Source organism: Chrysochloris asiatica, unplaced genomic scaffold (genome assembly GCF_000296735.1).
Source record: "Chrysochloris asiatica unplaced genomic scaffold, ChrAsi1.0 scaffold00031, whole genome shotgun sequence".
NCBI classification, from domain to species: Eukaryota; Metazoa; Chordata; class Mammalia; order Afrosoricida; family Chrysochloridae; genus Chrysochloris; species Chrysochloris asiatica.
In genome coordinates, this window is record NW_006408549.1 from 8,420,445 (window position 1) to 8,437,879 (window position 17,435).

At 38.1% G+C, this 17,435-nt stretch overlaps 1 protein-coding gene across 1 annotated transcript in view; it reads left to right on the plus strand.

Moving 5' to 3' along the window:
• The window catches only part of RAD54B (RAD54 homolog B (S. cerevisiae)), a 107,624-nt gene that overhangs the window by 71,550 nt on the left and 18,639 nt on the right, over positions 1–17,435 (plus strand). The window contains exons 6-10 of the mRNA XM_006859254.1: positions 1,782–1,944; positions 7,718–7,943; positions 8,212–8,419; positions 13,766–13,905; positions 14,478–14,768. Coding sequence (XP_006859316.1) covers positions 1,782–1,944; positions 7,718–7,943; positions 8,212–8,419; positions 13,766–13,905; positions 14,478–14,768 — 1,028 coding nt within the window. The remainder of the gene's footprint in view (positions 1–1,781; positions 1,945–7,717; positions 7,944–8,211; positions 8,420–13,765; positions 13,906–14,477; positions 14,769–17,435) is intronic.

The following is a 17,435-nucleotide window of genomic DNA, read 5'->3' on the forward strand; positions in this document are numbered from 1 at the left end:
CTGCATAGGGTTTCTGAGGCTGTAAATCTTTACAGGAGCAGAAAGCCTCATCTTTCTCTCATGGAACAGCTGGTAGTTTTGAACTGCTGTCCATGAGGTTAGCAGCCTGATTCGTAACCACTACGCTACTGCTAAGAAAAAGTTTGAATCCACCCAATAGCTCCTCAGGAGAAAGGTCTGGCAATCTGCCTCTGCAAAGATTGATGCCAGAAAACCATGTGACACTTCTGCTGTGTCACGTGGGGTTGCTATGAGTCAAAAATCAACCTGAGGGTACAGTTGCAACGATCTATATATCAAGAATTGACCTCAAAAACATAAGAAAACTTGTTCTCTGGGTAATTGCTAATTGTAAACACGAGCAAACTCATTCCTATGCGTTAGGTAATTCCTCATTGATGGATATTTTATTTAATCCATTGGAGCTCACTTCTTTATATCCTCCCTCCCATCACATCTCCTTGTCCTTTTTTCCTTCTTTTTTATTGTTTATTTTTTTATTTTATTCAGTTTTCAATTATGAAAATAGATCCAAAAAAATAATGTTGATGGGTTTATTATCTGACTTCAGATTTATCAGTTGAGACCTTCTTTGTAATTATATCTGAATTTGCTTTTTGGGGGGGTGATATTTTAAGAAATCTCATAAACTATGATAGCATATTTTTGTAGTCCTGGTGTGACACTGTAGGATAAGCACTGCACTGCTAACTGAACGGTATGTAATTTAAACCCACCAGTTGCTCCTTGGAAACCCTATACAGGGTTGCTGTGAGTCAGAACTTACTTAATGGGAATTAACAACAGCACTTTTTTTTTTTTTAACTTTGTGTTCCAAATTAAGTGAAGGTTTACAGCAGATCATTAGTTTTACATCCAACAAATCACATAGTTTGTTTCATCTCAGAATGTAACCATAGTTATCCCACTTCCTCCCTGTGGTTCCTATTTCCTTTCCACCTCTTTCCCAGCCTCTGTCAGCCATGTCCCTAGGTAAATGTTGTCCCCAGGTAAATGTTGCCCTTTTAATCTTGAATGGTTGATCATTCCATGGTGAACACACCTCACTAGTGTTGTTGTCTCCCTTATATATTTTCATCACTTGGTTGAAAATTGGGCCACTCGGGGGAGTTCTGTTCCAGACCTGACAGGTGCCCAAGGGCAATAGGCTTGGGAAATGATAGTATTATTTCATTGTTAATTTATGCTTATTTGTGGAGGTTCATGAAGTTGACATTCATGAATGCAGTCATTAAGCAAATAATGATGGCTAAATCAATGGGAAATTTGTCATCCTCACTCAGTTCTGATGAATAGAGGTAATGGCCATCGTTATTATTTATAAAGCTAAAAATGAAGCATTTATGTTAATGTGGCACTCCTTTATGAAAGAGTGGGAAGCTATGAGCATTGACAAATGCACTTTGGAAAATTCCAGGCCGTGCTTTCAGTTGGAAGTACTACTCTGTGCCTTGAATACTGAACTATTGAATTTTGTGGCTCACTGAATGCCTTCACTAGATAGTAACTAGTGAATTTTAGTGGTTTTGAAGCACTTTTGAATATATGAGGTTTATAATGGTTTAATTCTTTGCATGAATAAAACAACATTTTCTCTTTTTAATGTTGTACTCTTGCTTAGTGTTACTGTTACTAAATTTCAAATGCTTCCTGGTCACAAATAATAGCAAATAGTTCTATCGTATAAGTAATTAAAGTGAAATAATAGAGTTGCTGACAAAGTGAAATTGTAATACATTTATACATTTACTTTTTTAAAGATTCCCTTGTTATGCCGCGTCCAAACAAGACTCTTCAGTGGATGTTCAATAAGAATTGTTGCCCTGTTGTGGATGTAGTGATAGATCCTCATCTTGTATGTCATCTGCGACCACATCAGAAAGGAGGAATCATATTCCTTTATGAATGTGTGATGGGAATGAGGTAGGAAAATAAAAACTGTTCAGTTGTGAAGTTTACAGTTTTATGTAAAGAATTTGGTATTTGGCCTGAGAGGCATATGAAACCTTGGAATTGCCCCAGTGATTCAGGCGTCTTTGATGAGTGTTCTAGACCACACCTACATAACGGGTCATGCTAATCAGGTAACTCTTGGGTTTGAGCTGGTCAGGCCAGAAAGTCCTACCTTGTGTTATCAGCCCAGCCTTAGTGGGGTTGGGGATCTGGAGGTTGAGTTCAATCAGTCTTCCCTACGTAATGAAGCCCTAGTAAAGCTTCTAGACCTGGACGCTCCATAAGCCTCCTGCTTGGTGAAAGTCACTGGTGGGTGGAGCGGCAGTGTGTCATTTGGATCATTTGTGTTGAGAACTCTTCCAGACCAAACCCTGTGTAGCTTTTCATTTGTATCCTTTTTGCTATAATAAAACGAAGCATGAATATGGCTCATTCCTGAGTTCTGTGAGTCATTCTAGTGAATTCTTGAAGCTGCAGGTCAGGAATGAAGGGGAGCTGTGGACTAACAGGCTGTGGGAGTTGTTACCAGATCAGATGTGGGGGTGTTGTGGGCATCACCAAGACATGGCAGTCTGGAGAACTGTGTCCTTTGGATTTGAGGTCTGACCTAGCTCTGGTTTGGACCAGTTAGAACTGAAGTGGAACAGAACTATATGAATTGATTAGAACTGGAATTTGATTAAGTCCCTAACAGTCTATAATCTGAGTTTTGATTTAACCTGTAGTAGTAGTGGTTTGGAGTCCTGGTGTGGCGCTGTGGGTTAATGCATCAGACTGCAAAGCCATTTGAACTGCAAGGTCGGCAGTTCAAGCTCACCAGCTGCTTCTTGGAAACCCTATATAGGGTCGCTATGGGTCAGAACCGACTTGATGGCACTTCACAACAACAACAACAACAGTAGTAGTTTTCCAGAAAGAGCCTGATATAAATAATGTCATGAATTTTAGTTGGTAGGAAAAGGTAAATGGTATTTATTTGTACATTTATTTTTAAAAGTTAGACAACTTACAGACGCTTGGGTATACAAGAGTCAGGACCATGGTCTTTACTTGGAAGTAGTTTATAAAGTATTTTTGGAAACAGAAAATTCAGTGAACCTTGATGTAGTTCCCTACTACTATGACAGAATTATGGGAGCAAAATGGAAGAAACTTTTAATTTGACTTAGGAAGATTTTGAAAAAGCTTCTCTTCTTATCTCACCTATGTCTCTGACAAAAAAAAAAACCAAAAACAACAACAAAAACAAATCAGGAGTTTTAAATTGAGGTTTTGATTAAAGAATAGTAGTATCCTCATCTAAAGATACTTTTGAAGATACATGCACACACAGACAAAACAGAAAGAAGTAGAAGAAAAATTAAAGGTCCTTGCTAACATATTGGTAAATTTTCTGCTGGTCATTTTTTTCTTTCAGTTTTTTTTTTTTTTTTAAGTTTTTTTTTGTGTGTGTGTGATGTTTACATGGAAGAATATTAGTTTTACATTCATCCTATCATATTTTGTTTCATTGCAATGAATACAATCCCCTTTGTTGTTGTTGTTGTTGTTGTTAGGTTTCATTGAGTTGGTAACGACCCATAGCGACCCTATGTACAACAGAACTAAACATTGCCCAATCCTGGGCCAACCTCACTACTGTTGCCACGCTTGAGTCCATCGATGCTGCCACCTGGCCAGTCCAGTAACTGGTCCCTCCTGACAATATGTCCGAAGTATGAGAGACAAAGTTTGGGCATCATGGCCTCCAAGGAGCACTCTGGCTGCACTTCTTCCAAAACGATCCGTTGGTTCTTTTGGCAGCCCATGGCACTTTCAATATTCTCCTCCAACACCATAACTCAAAAGCATCAATTCTTCTACGGTCTTCCTTATTCACTGTCCAGCTTTCACATCCATATGAGGTTATTGAAAATACCATGGCTTGGGTCAGGTGCACCTTAGTCCTCAAACTGACATCTTTGCTCATCAACACTTTAAAAATGTCTTGTGCAACAGATTTGCCTAATGCAATACATCCTTTGATTTCTTCACTGCTGCTTCCATGAGCATTGATGGTCGATCCAAGAAGAATGAAGTCCTTGACAACTTCAATCTTTTCTCCGTTGATAACAATGTCATGTATTGGTCCAGTGGCGAGGAATTTTGTTTCATTTAGATTGCGATGTAATCCATATAGAAGGCTGTGCTCTTTGGTCTTCATTAGTAAATGTTTTAAGTCCTCTTCACTTTCAGCAGGCAAGGTTGTATCATCTGCATATCACAGGTTGTTAATGAGTCTTCCTCCAATCCTGATGCCATGTTTTTCTTCATATAACCCAGCTTCTCGTATTATTTGCTCAGCATACAAGATGAATAAGTATGATGAAAGAATACAACCATGTTGCACACCTTTTTTAATTTTAAACCATTTTCAATGTTCCCATGTTCTGGTCAAACAACTGCTTCTTAGTCCAGGTACAGATTCCTCATGAGCACAATTTAATGTTCAGGAATACTCATACTTCGCATTGTTGTACAAAGCTTGTCATGATCCACACAATCGAAAACATTTGCGTAGTCAGTAAAGCACAGGTAAACGTCTTTCTGATATTCTCTGCTTTCAGCCAAGATCCATCGGACATCAGCAGTGATATCATTTGTTCCACGGCCTCTTCTGAATCCACTTATGCATCATCAAATAACCAAAGGGTACACCACACAGCCCCTCTCCTTCCCTGAGTCCAGTGTCCCCAGCTGCTCCTTCTGTCCATGTCATCGTCTCTGTCTCCATCCCTGGTGTCTCTGCCTCTCTGGGTAGGGTCCTGCTCTCCGCTCTTCTCACTTGGTGGTCCCTGGGCTGCAAAATCAATCTTTCCCATTCTTTTGGCAAAAAACATCTACCTCTATATTTCCTACCCTCACAGTCAGTCCTGATGGCAATTATTCACTATTGTACCACAAGAGTCTTATCCCCACTTCTTTTCGCCAGCCTGGTCCCAACAGATTGGAAATCATTCAGTGGAGATTCTACCTTTCCCCACCCCGTCTAGAAGTAGGCTCCCTCTTGAAAGCTTGTAAGCCAGTCACTTCTTGCCTTTATAGGCCCCCTGTTTTGGGTAGCCAATGTCTAAGTTGCCCATCCTTGTCAACCCTGTATACTGAGGGGGTTGGAGTGATCCTTGCTGTAAAGATTTGTTTCCTTTTTTGAGCTAGTACATCCCTAAGTACAGGTAAAGTTCATTAAATTGTAGCTGGTTACTCTTTTTTTTTCCCTCTCTTCTTTCTTCTTCTAATCGAGTTTTGATTATCCAGCCATCGAAGCCAGGTCAAATGTGTACTATCTGCAAGTATGGTTTCTTTCAGTTTTGTTTTCTTTTAAATGCATCAGCCCTTGACTTTTAAATTCGGTATCTAATTGGGGACTGGGAATATATTGACTTCCCCTAACTCTAAGAACTGCTTGAATGATGACAGGTTGAAGGGTAACTATCTTTAGCTAGACTCATTTTTCTATCAAATCTGCACTTTCTTTCAGCTAGTAAAATCAGGAATGGTTTGTTCTTTTGGCAGTCCATGGTACTTTGGGAGTCCTGGTATGATGCTGTGGGTTAAAGCACTGAATTTCAAGGTTGGTTTGAACCACAAGCTTGGTGGTTCAAGCTCACCAGCCACTTACTCAGAAACTCTATACAGGGTTTTATTCTACTCCAACACCACAACTCAAATGCATGAATTCTTGTATGGTTTTCCTTATTCTCTGTTCAACTTTCGCATGCATGTGTTGTTGTTGTTATGTGCCGTGGAGTCAGTTCCGACTCACAGCGACCCTGCATAGGATTTCCAAGGCTGTAAATCTTTACAGGAGCAGAAAGCCTCATCTTTCTCCCGCAGAGCAGCTGGTAGTTTCGAACTGCTGACCTTGTGGCTCACAGCCTGATTTGTAATCACTATGCTACCAGAGCTCCTTATTGAAAATACCATGGATTGAGTTAGGCTCATCTTCTCCTCAAACTGACATTTTTGCTCTTGTACAATTAAAAGAAGTCTTGTGCAGTGGATCTGCCTAATGCAATACGTTGTCTGATTTCTTTACTTCTACTTGCATGAGTGTTGATGGTTGATTCAAACAGAATGAAGTCTGTGGCAACTTCAGTCTTTTCTCCATTTACATGGATGTTGTTTATTGGTTCAATGGTGAGGATTTTTGTTTTCTGTACATTGAGGTGCAACCCATACTGAATGAAGGCTGTGGTCTTTGATCTTCATCAAGCTTGTATGTTTTCTATGCACTTTGAGATGGGAAATATAAAATTGCATTTTGGTTATTTCAACTAATAAGGAATATAGGCCATTAATAAACTGTACTTACATTTTTATTTGGTTTTAAGGAGCACTGGTGGTGTAGTACATTACACATCGGGCTGCTAAGCACGAAGAAAACAGATTAAATTCACCAGCCACGCCTCAGGAGAAAGATGAGGCTTTCTGCTCCGATAAAGATTTACAGCTTCATAAACCCTCAGGATCTCTGAGTTGGAATCAACTGGATGCCAAAGAATAGCAACTCGATAGGCTTTAAAATATAAAGTGATATTAAAATACATGAATATTAAAATATATTACTAATAATGCTTAGTTGTTTTTCCTTTTTCTAATAGTGCTTAGTTTTGAATTATATAACTTCATTAGGTCTATATGATAACAGATATTTACTAAATTAGGTGATTTAAATACAATTTTTAGTGTCTAATTTTTGCAGAGCTGTTTTGTTTGAAGACTCCTTTTATTGTCAGAGAGTCATAAATAGAGCTCAGCAGATTTTGTTTAAAGTTATATTTTAATTGTTTCGGTATCTAATATAGAAAATGATTAAAACTCCTCAATTAGAAATAGGAATTAGACTTATAAATTAATTAACCAAATGCAGATATGAAATTTGGATTAATACTTTTTTGTCCTAAATAAATACATATAATGGTAACATAGAGTCCTGGTGTTCTGCTGTGGGTTAATACACTGGACTGCAAGGTCAGTTTGAACTGCAAAGTCAAACCCACCAGCCACTCCTCGGAAACCCTATACAGGGTCGCTGTGGGTCAGAACGGACTCCATGACACTTAACAACAACAACAACAATAAATGTTAACATAATTTAGATTCAACTCTCTAATTTCAGGTTTATGTTTTAGTAATTTAATTGCCACATGTTTGGTAAGGTGGAGGGTCGGAGAAGAAGAGGAAGACCCCCAACAAGATGGATTGGCCAGGTGGCAGCATCAATGGACTCAAGCATGGCAATAGTAATGAGGTTGTCCCAGGATCAGGCTGTGTTTCGTTCTGCTGTGCATAAGGTCTCTATGGGTCGGTACAACTCGGTGGCACCCAACAACAACATATAGTGAATATGGAGTCCTGGTGTGGCGCTGTGGGTTAATGCACTGGATTGCAAAGTCAGTTTGAACCACAAGGTCCGTGGTTCAAGGTCACCAGCCGCTCCTTGGAAATCATATACAGGGTCGCTATGGGTTGGAACCGGCTTGACAGCACGTAGCAACCATATAGTGAATATAATTATCAATGAGGCAAAAGAAAGATGAATTATGAATTAGTTGAGTTGAAAACTAGGAAAATTTTTCACTGTGTGCTAGAATTTTTCATAATTGCAAAATATTAGCTGTGATTCTTGACTAGTAAGGGATGGTTTTAGGAGCATGAGGCATTTTCCTATTGTGGTGAAAGGAAATACACTTATTTCAAACAGAATGAGCGGCAGATCTGGAGCTATTCTTGCTGATGAAATGGGCTTAGGGAAAACACTGCAGTGCATTTCCCTCATCTGGACTCTCCAGTGTCAGGGGCCTTATGGAGGCAAGCCCGTGATAAAGAAGACCCTGATCGTCACACCTGGAAGCTTGGTGAATAATTGGAGGAAGGAATTTCAGAAATGGCTGGGAAGTGAGAGGATCAAGATATTTACTGTCGATCAGGTACAAGGGTTTTAAAAATTTCATCTTACTTGTTTTGTAAATCACAAGTTTTTCAACTTAAGTGGTGCCGTTTTCACTGTCTGTTTTGTAGTTCTGCAGGTGGCAGGTGTATCTAACTTCTTTGCATAAAAATAGATTTTTGGCTTACAATTTGGTTTTGAGCTAACGTAGTATATTTTATAAGTGACTGTCAGGAATATGTGTCTTAAATTTGACTTCACACACTTTCTGCCCATGCTCTGTTCAAGATTATCTCTGTTTTTTTTAGGACCACAAAGTGGAAGAATTTATCAATTCTCCATTATATTCTGTTCTTATCATCAGCTATGAAATGTTGCTTCGCTCTCTGGAGCAAATGAAGAATATAAAATTTGATCTTCTAATCTGTGATGAAGGGCATCGTTTAAAGAACAGTGCCATTAAGACAACTGCAGCCCTCACTAGTCTCTCATGTGAGAAAAGAATCATTCTAACTGGTAAGTATTTACTTTTCAGATGGAATTTATCCCTAACGAATATTTAAGACTGGTAATATGATGGTGTGGCGCTGTGGGTTAATGCATCATACTGCAAAGCCGTTTGAATTGCAAGGTCGTTGGTTCAAGCTCACCAGCTGTTCCTTGGAAACCCTATACAGGGTCACTATGGGTTGGAATCGACTCGACGGCACTTGACAGCAACAACAAATATGACACTTGAGATTAATACAGATTTTTAACTAATTGCTATTATTGTTGTTGTTTAGTGCCATTCATTCGTATCCACCTCGTAGCGACTCTATGTCGGGTTTCTGAGGAGTGACTAGTGGGTTTGACACGCTGACCTTGCAGGTAGCAGTCCAGTGCTTGTCGTGACCCAGAACTAATAGAGCTGTGCTCATTGAGTCTTGGTAGACTTCTGAATCTTCAAATCCCTTAGTTATCTTTAGCAACCCAGCTTTTGAGGAATACCCACAAATAATATGCTAGTTAAGACTTGGGAGCTAAGGCTGGACTGCCTGTGCTAGTTTCTATAAATGTCAGAAAATGGTTGAGGTTGATTTTGATTAATAAAAGTAAGTGATTATTTTAAGATGTTAGATGACTTTCCATTATATCACAAAAAAGAGAAAATCGAGATTTAAAAAAAAATTCTTATTAATGACTGAAAGTTTAAAAGAATATAGTTTTGTGTATTTGTATAAGGAACACTAGTTGCCCTCCTGGTTTCGAATTGAGCTGCGAACCACAAGGTCAGCAATTCGAAACTACCAGCTGTTCCATGGGAGAAAGATGAGACTTTCGGCTCCTGTAAAGATTTACAGCCTCGGAAACCCTGTACCAAGTTGAGTGTTATTGTATGAGTTGGAACCAACTCTGCGAGGCACACTACCACCACCACCAGTTGCCCAGTGGTTAAGCGATTGACTGATTTGATAAGTTTGCAGTTCAAACCCACCAGCCATTCCATGAGAGAAAGATACGGCCTGTAAAGATTATAACCTTACAGACCCCATGGGGCAGTTCTGCTCTGTCCTGTAGGGTCACTAAAAGTCTGAATTAACTTAGTGGCAGTGGGTTTGGTTTTTTTTTTTGGGGGTGGGGGGAGTGTATATTATTTTTAATGCTGTATTATACTGTGCTTAGAAATTAGAGAACAGAAATCCTGTTCCATCCTTAATTAACTGTTAGCATGTACATGGACCAAGAAGCAATTGTTCCAACAGAACATGGGAAGACTGAATGGTTTAAAATTAAGAAAGGTGTACGACAGGGTTGTGTTCTTTCACCGTACTTATTCAACCTGTATGCTGAGCAAATCATCCGAGAAGCTGGGTTGTATAAAAAAAAACGTGGAATCAGGTTTGGAGGAAGACTCATTAACCTGTGATATGCAGATGATACAACCTTGCTTGCTGAAAATGAAGAGAACTTAAAATATGAAGATCAAAGAGCATGGATTACATCTCAATGTAAAGAAAACAAAAATCCTCACCACTGGACCAATAAACAACATTGTTATCAACGGAGAAAAGATTGAAGTTGTCAAGGACTTCATCCTTCACAGAAGCAGCAGTCAAGAAATCAGATGACATATAGCGTTAGGCAAATCTGCTGCACAGGAACTTTTTAAGGTATTGAAGAGCAAAGATGTCAGCTTGAGGACTAAGGTGTGCCTGACTCAAGCCATGGTATTTTCAATAACCTCATATGCATGCAAAAGCTGGGCAGTGAATAAGGAAGACCATAGAAGAATTGATGCTTTTGAGTTATGGTGTTGGAGGAGAATATTGAAAGTGCCATGGGCTGCCAAAAGAACCAATAGATCCGTTTTGGAAGAAGTGCAGCCAGTGTGCTTCTTGTAGGCCAAGATGGCCAAACTTCGTGTCTCATACTTCGGTCATATTGTCAGGAGGGACCAGTCACTGGAGAAGGATATCATGTTTGGTAAGGTGGAGGGTCAGAGAAAACAAGGAAGACCCCTCAAGTAAGATGGATTAGCAAAGTGGCAGCATCAGTGGACTCAAGCGTTGCAACAATTGTGAGGTTGGCCCAGGACTGGGCAGTGTTTCTTTCGTCTGTTGTGCATAGAGTCATTATGAGTCGGTACCACCTTGATGGCACTTAACAGTGACAATAACAACAACGTTTCATTATTCATACACACATAGACATGCACATGCAGAAAACATACATGCATAGTTTAAAACTTTTTATATATACATTGCTAAGTTAAATAATGTCAAGTTGGTTCTGACTCATAGTGACCGGGTTTCTGAGGAGTAGCTGGTGGGTATGAACCACTGACCATGCGGTTAGCAGTCCAGTGCTTATCCTACAGTGCCACACCATGAGTCTTTTATATACAAAAGGCATATTTCTTAATCCATATACATGCATGTACTTATCAAAAACACATTCTATGTAGTTATTTTCCTGATGTTGCACAATGTTGAAAATTATCCGAACTGTTTCCAATTCTTTACTGTTGTGAATAATGTGGTGGTCAATATTCATAAACATACACTTTTTCTGGACTCCTAGTGTGGTGCTGTCGGGTCAGCACTGGACTGCAAACCACAAGGTTGGCGGTTCAAACCCATCAACTGCTCCTTGGAAAACCTATAATAGGGTTGCTATGAGTCGGAACTGACTCACTGGCGCTCAACAACAACATATTTTTTCTGCATAGATTCTCAGAAAAAAAAATGATAGGGTCTAGAAATGTATGTAAAGAGCTTTTTGAATTTCTCTTGGAGGCCACAGAGGAGGACAGAGTAGTAGGTCATTAGTAGTGCTCCATGGCTGGGATTGGGTGGTGGATTTGTGTCTGCTCATAAAGAAGTAAAAGTAAAAAGCTTTTATTATGAGGCTGGGATGGAGATAAGGAAAGGAAAAAAAAAATTACGTGTCTTAAAGTTTCCCCTCTATAGTCTTCAAAATAGTTTCAGTAAACATCAACTTGATTATAAACCTTTTGTGTCTCCTTTTTTCTTGTCACAGGACATTACTGCTCCATTTTAATTAGCATTAAATTGTTTAGCAGCATCTACAAGTTCTAGAATCATAGACGAGAACTGAAAGCAGAGAACTAGAGGACTAAAGCACCTCTAGACAACTCTCCAGATGACATACCAGAATACTGTCTTCTTTCATTGCCTCTCAGCTGCATGCCACTTCTCCTTTTTTTTCTCTTCCAGGCGCTTTTCCCTTATTTTCTGCCCTAATTTCCTTTTTTATCATCTTCTTTTGCTCTGCTTTCTTTTTTCTTTTTCTTTTTTCCTGTTTTTCTGTTGCCTTGTGTGTATCACTTAGAATGATTTCTGATTCAGGTAACCAACTTCAGAATAAAATATGCCTATTCTCTCACAGAATTGGAAGTCTAGAGGTAAAGCATTCTCAGGAACAGTGATGGAGTAGCTCAAAGTATCATCAAAGATTCTGATCCTTTTGTTCCTGACTTTTCCATGCTTGGTGTTGTTTTAATGACTCTGAACGACCCTGTGTCGGGTTTCCACGGAGTGGCTGGTGGGTTTGAACCACTGACCTTGCAGTTAACAGGCCAGTGCGTATCCTATGTTGCCATACCAGACTTCCTTAGGGCTCCTTTAGAGCTCACTAAACGTGCTAAATGGAGTCCTGGTGGGTTAATGCACTGGGCTATAAGGTTGATTTGAACTGCAAAGTCAGTGGTTCAAACTCACCATCTGTTCCTTGGAAACCGTATACAGGATTGCTTTTGAGTCAGAACTGACTTGACAGCACTTAACAACAACAACAAGTGGTTACATGTGCTATAAGGGGGAAAAAAAAAAAGTATTGGTCTAACTGGGGTAGGTATTTTAGCTGTCAGGGAGGTGGTCATTGAACTCTCCCTGTCATTGTAAAACTCATATTAATAAAATAAGTGCATTTTTATTTACTTCTTATGTTATTATACCTTTGTACAGCTTTTTCTAATATGTTACTTGAAATTATACTTTAGGACTGTTGTACATTTTGGACATTATACTAATTATTGAAATACCACTAATGTTTATTTGAAAATTATTTATTAAAAAGTTACTGAATATGTAAGATATGGAAGGTATATAAATCTCTTATAATCCTTTGTTAGTCCTTAGGACAGTGAAAGTTCTAATTTGATAGGATAGCTTTGAAGAGTAGTAGTAGGTATCATTCACAAAGTGTATACTACGAATGAAGCCCTGTGCTGGGCACTTCCCATACATAATGTTGTTGTTATCAAGTGCTGTTGAGTAGTTTCCGACCCATAGGACCCAATATAGGTTTTCTGAGGAGTGACTGGTGAGTTAGAACCGCCACCCTTGTGGTTCAAACCAACCTTGTGGTCAATTGCTTATCCTATAGCACCACATGAGGATTCTACACATACTAATACTTCTGGGAAATTATTATCTTCCCACTTTTATAAATGAAAATTCCTGAGTCTAACTTAAAGAATGTAATTAATTTATCCAAAACCACAGTTATTATTTGCAGAATTGCTGACATTTATTGAGCATTTGTTGTATGCTAGGCACTACTCTGGGAGCACTGTGGTTTCAAAGGATAAGCATTGGACTACAATCCACAAGGTTAGTGGTTTAAGATCACCAGCCACTACATGGAAGAAAGAAAAGGCTTTTTGCTCCTGTAAAAACTTAAAGCCTTAGAAACCCTATACAGAGTTGCTAGGAGTTGGAACTGACTCAATGGCAATTTATATACTCCTTGTTAATGTTAAGTTTCATTGAGTCAGTTCTGACTGTGTAGGGTTTCTAAGGAGTGGCTGGTGGGTTTGAACTGCCACCCTTGGAGTTAGCAGTTAATTGCTTATCCTACAGGGCCACACATTATCACCATTTTACAGGCAATAAAATTGGGTTAGTAACTAGTTCAAGGGTTACTCAGCTAGTAAGCGACAGAGGCATGATTTGAACCTGTGGCACCATAGGATAAGCTCTCAGCCTCAAGGTCGGTTTGAACTGCAAGGTCAGTGGTTCAAAGTCGCCAGATGCTACTTGGAAAGGCCTATACATGATGGCTCTGAGTCAGAACCATTTCGGCGCCACAGAGCAGTTAAACCACAGCACTCAGACTCTAGAGCCTATAGTTCCTGCTCTACTCTATGAAGTGAGACTGTAGCACACAATTAAAATTGGAGTTAAAAATTTATGTTATTACTAATTTCATTTTTCAATTTGATTTGGCTGCTCTTCCTCAATTGTAATAAATTTGCTTCTATATTAAGTCTTCTCAGGGAAAAAAGTACATTTTTTTTATAAAGACTCAAGATTATAAAACACAGACATGACCTTCTTGTCACTTTTATGCCTCTAGGTACTCCAGTGCAAAATGATTTGCAAGAATTTTTTGCCCTAATTGATTTTGTAAATCCAGGCATATTAGGTTCTTTGTCATCCTATAAAAAAGTATATGAAGAACCGATCATTATATCTAGACAACCTACTGCTTCTGAGGTATACTGTATTTTCATTTTAAAAAATGTATTTAATGAAAAATTTGAAGTGATTTTGAAATAATCTGTCTTGTGTCAGTAATTTTAGGCTTAAATTTTTTTTTTTTTTAATGTTTTATTGTGAATTATGTGATAGTTTATATGGGAGAACATTAGTTTTACATTCATCTTATATTAGGCTTAGTTTTAAGATCAATAACTTGTCAAAATTTATTGGCTTCCAATAATTTTCTGTGTTAATTCTTTGATGGTGATTTTAAGCCAATATAGGGTTCATATATATACAAATGTCCTTTTAGAATAAATTAGCTTGTAGATTATTGATTTCTGTTGGCTCTTGATGGATTCAATAACCACAAATAAGGATTAGGAAACGGGCCTCATGTAACTAAATGGTCTGTTGAGCCATTAAAGAGATCATGGTTGTTTATTGTTTATTGTGTTTTAAATAAAAAATGTGAAGGGAGACAAACAAGTAAATGATTTATCATTGTAAAACATTTAGCATTCAGTTGAACAGAAAATATTTTTTGTCTACCACAGTTTAATTTTAAATCTGTTGTTTTTCCTTAGGAAGAAAAGAATTTAGGAGAGAGAAGAGCAGCTGAACTTACTCGGCTCACTGGTCTTTTTATCCTTAGAAGGACCCAGGAAGTCATAAATAAATATCTTCCACCAAAAATAGAGAATGTGGTCTTTTGCCAGCCAGCAGCACTACAGATTGAACTTTATAGAAAGCTGTTGAATTCCAAGGCTGTCAGGTTCTGTCTTCAAGGATTTTTGGAAAACAGTTCTCATTTAATATGTATAGGAGCTCTCAAAAAACTGTGCAACCATCCCTGCCTTTTGTTCAGTTCTATAAAGGTGAGTAGTATGTGCTAACAGTCCAGGGCCGTGAGCTGAGGGGGTCTAGGAGAGAAGATTGCGCTAAGTCCTTTGGTTATATTTGTGGGTTTTCTACAAAGTTTACAGCCACTCCAGTACAGTTCTGCTCTAGAGCTTATTCTGCCTTTTGCTTGTTCTTCAGAGAATGTTCACATCACAGAACTAGGCTAGGGATGAAATGAGTTTGAGGCGCTACCCTCTTTAAAGTCAGTTATTGCCCCGTGTTCCTTGTTCTGTACGCCGCCATGGTTTCCCTTCTTATTTTGTGTGAATACAGTCCATTTGTTTGTTCAGTGCTAACAACTATAACATTTACGATTAAACAAGACTTTTGTTCTCCTCATTATAAAAGTGATACATGATTGTTACATGAAATTCATAAAAATCTCAAAGAAGAAAATGAAAATCTTTTGTAACCTCCAGCCAGAAGAAACACATTTTGTTATTAATAATAATATTGAGTGATATTTATTATGAACTTACCATCTACCAACACCATACTAAGTGCTTTTCTAGTATTATTTATTCTTTGTAAAACTCTTTGGACTAAATACTATTATTGTCATCCCCATTTTTGATGATGATAAATGGGGGCTCAGATATTTACATATATAATCCTATTCTTATGGTTGTTAAGTGCCATTAAGTCTGTTCCAACTCTCAGCGACCCTGTATGGGGTTTCCAAGGAGCAGCTGGTGGGTTTGAATTATTGACCTTGTGGCTCACAGTCCAGTGTTGATCCTACAATGAATGCCACACCAGGAGACCAATCCTGTTTTAAAGAAACGTAATTTAAAACTATGTGTACTATTTTTAAATGCTGGTATTTTTTTCACCACTAAATATAAATATTTTTCTCAGATTACCTTCTACAAGTATGATTTTTAATGGTTATGTAATTGAGTTGACTGTTTGAATATTTAATGACCTAAGGCAATTTAGAGTATAGTAAAAGTTTTATAGTTTGGAATTTGACCTTGGTTTCAATCACCCCTTTGCTACCAAGAGCAAATTTGACCATGGACAAGTTATGTTTGTGAACCATGGTTTTCTTACCACATAATTATAAGTTCCTGATAGTGTTTTTGAGATATCTGATAAGGTAATTTGGAAAGAATTAGTAGAATGCCTGGCCTTAGAAATTGCAGTTAACTATTAGTGCCCTCTATCTCCAACTTATCCTTACCAATTTTTATTCTACTATATTTTTTTAAACAGTAGCATCCTATTTTGCAAATGATAAAGTTTTGGGTGGTACATTATGCTTTAGGTCAAGAATTGTAGACTTACTTAGATAATGGAATATTCTACGAGAATTTTCCACACTTAATCTATGTTGGTTTATATTGACTTACCATGTTGCTGTTAAGTGCCGTAAAGTCAATTCCAACTCATATCAACCCTGTACAGGGTTTGCAAGGAGTGATGTGGGTTTGAACCACTGACCTTGGGATTAGCAGTTCAGGGCTTACCCTACAGTGCCATACCAGGTTTAATAAATTACAATTTATTAAGCAATATTCTAAGAAACAGATTTCATATACAGTGATAAAAATTAAGCATTTTAGACAAAAATGTGTGCTATCAAATCAGTTCATAGTGACTCCGAATAGGATTTCAAAGAGTGGCTGGTGGGTTTGAACTGCCAACCTTGCAGATAGCAGTCCAGTGCTTACCCTACAGCACCATACCAGGGCTCTTAGACAGAAATGTTGTTGCTAAGTGCCATCATGTTGGTTTTGACTCATAGTGACCCCGTATAGGGTTTCAGTTCATTTAACCTTGTGGTTCAGTACTTACCTTACAGTGCAACACCAGGACAAAAATAGCCAAAAGTTCTTCCTTAAAAGCAAAACCTTATGAGGGTTACCTTAGAAAATCCTTGTACTTCCTTGTTAGATGCTGACTAGATGCTTCTGACTCTTAGTGACCCTGTGTACAACAGAATGAAACACTCACAGTCTTGAGCTTTCCTTACAATTGTTACTATATCTGAGTCCCTGTGTATTATCATAAAAAATGGGTTGACCATCAATTGTTTATTTTTGGTACAGGGACTGTGTATTCCTTCCATCTTCTTTTAATGCTTTCTGTATCAGTCAATATTTTGCCCTTGAAGTCCTTCAATAAATATAGCAAGTCAAAACTTGAATTTTTTTATTCATTTCTTTCAGCTTGAGGAATGCTAAGCTTGTTCTTCCCTTTTGGTCTTTACACATTTCAGTATGATAGTTGACTTTGTCTTCTCAAGTTGACCTTTAATATTTTCTGTTCAGCTCTTATACTTCCTTATTTTTTCCAGTTGCTTTAGCTTCTCTACACTCAAGAGTAAGTTTCAGAGTCTCCTTGACATCCATTTTGGTCTTTTCTTTCTTTCTCTTCTCTATAACGACCTTTTTGCTTTCTTCCTGTATGATGTTTTTGATGTCATCCCATAACTCTTCTGGTCTTCTGTCATTAGTGTCTGAGGCATCAAAGGATGAATATAAAATACCTGAAATAAGCTTTCCACTTATATAAGTAATCTTTTAGCAGTGGTTTAGAAATGTGCTCTTATTAAAACTAGGCCATTTCCCAAGTTCTTTTAAACATTTTATTGTGGAATGAGTGAAGGTTTACAGACAAGATCATCAACTTTCTATTCA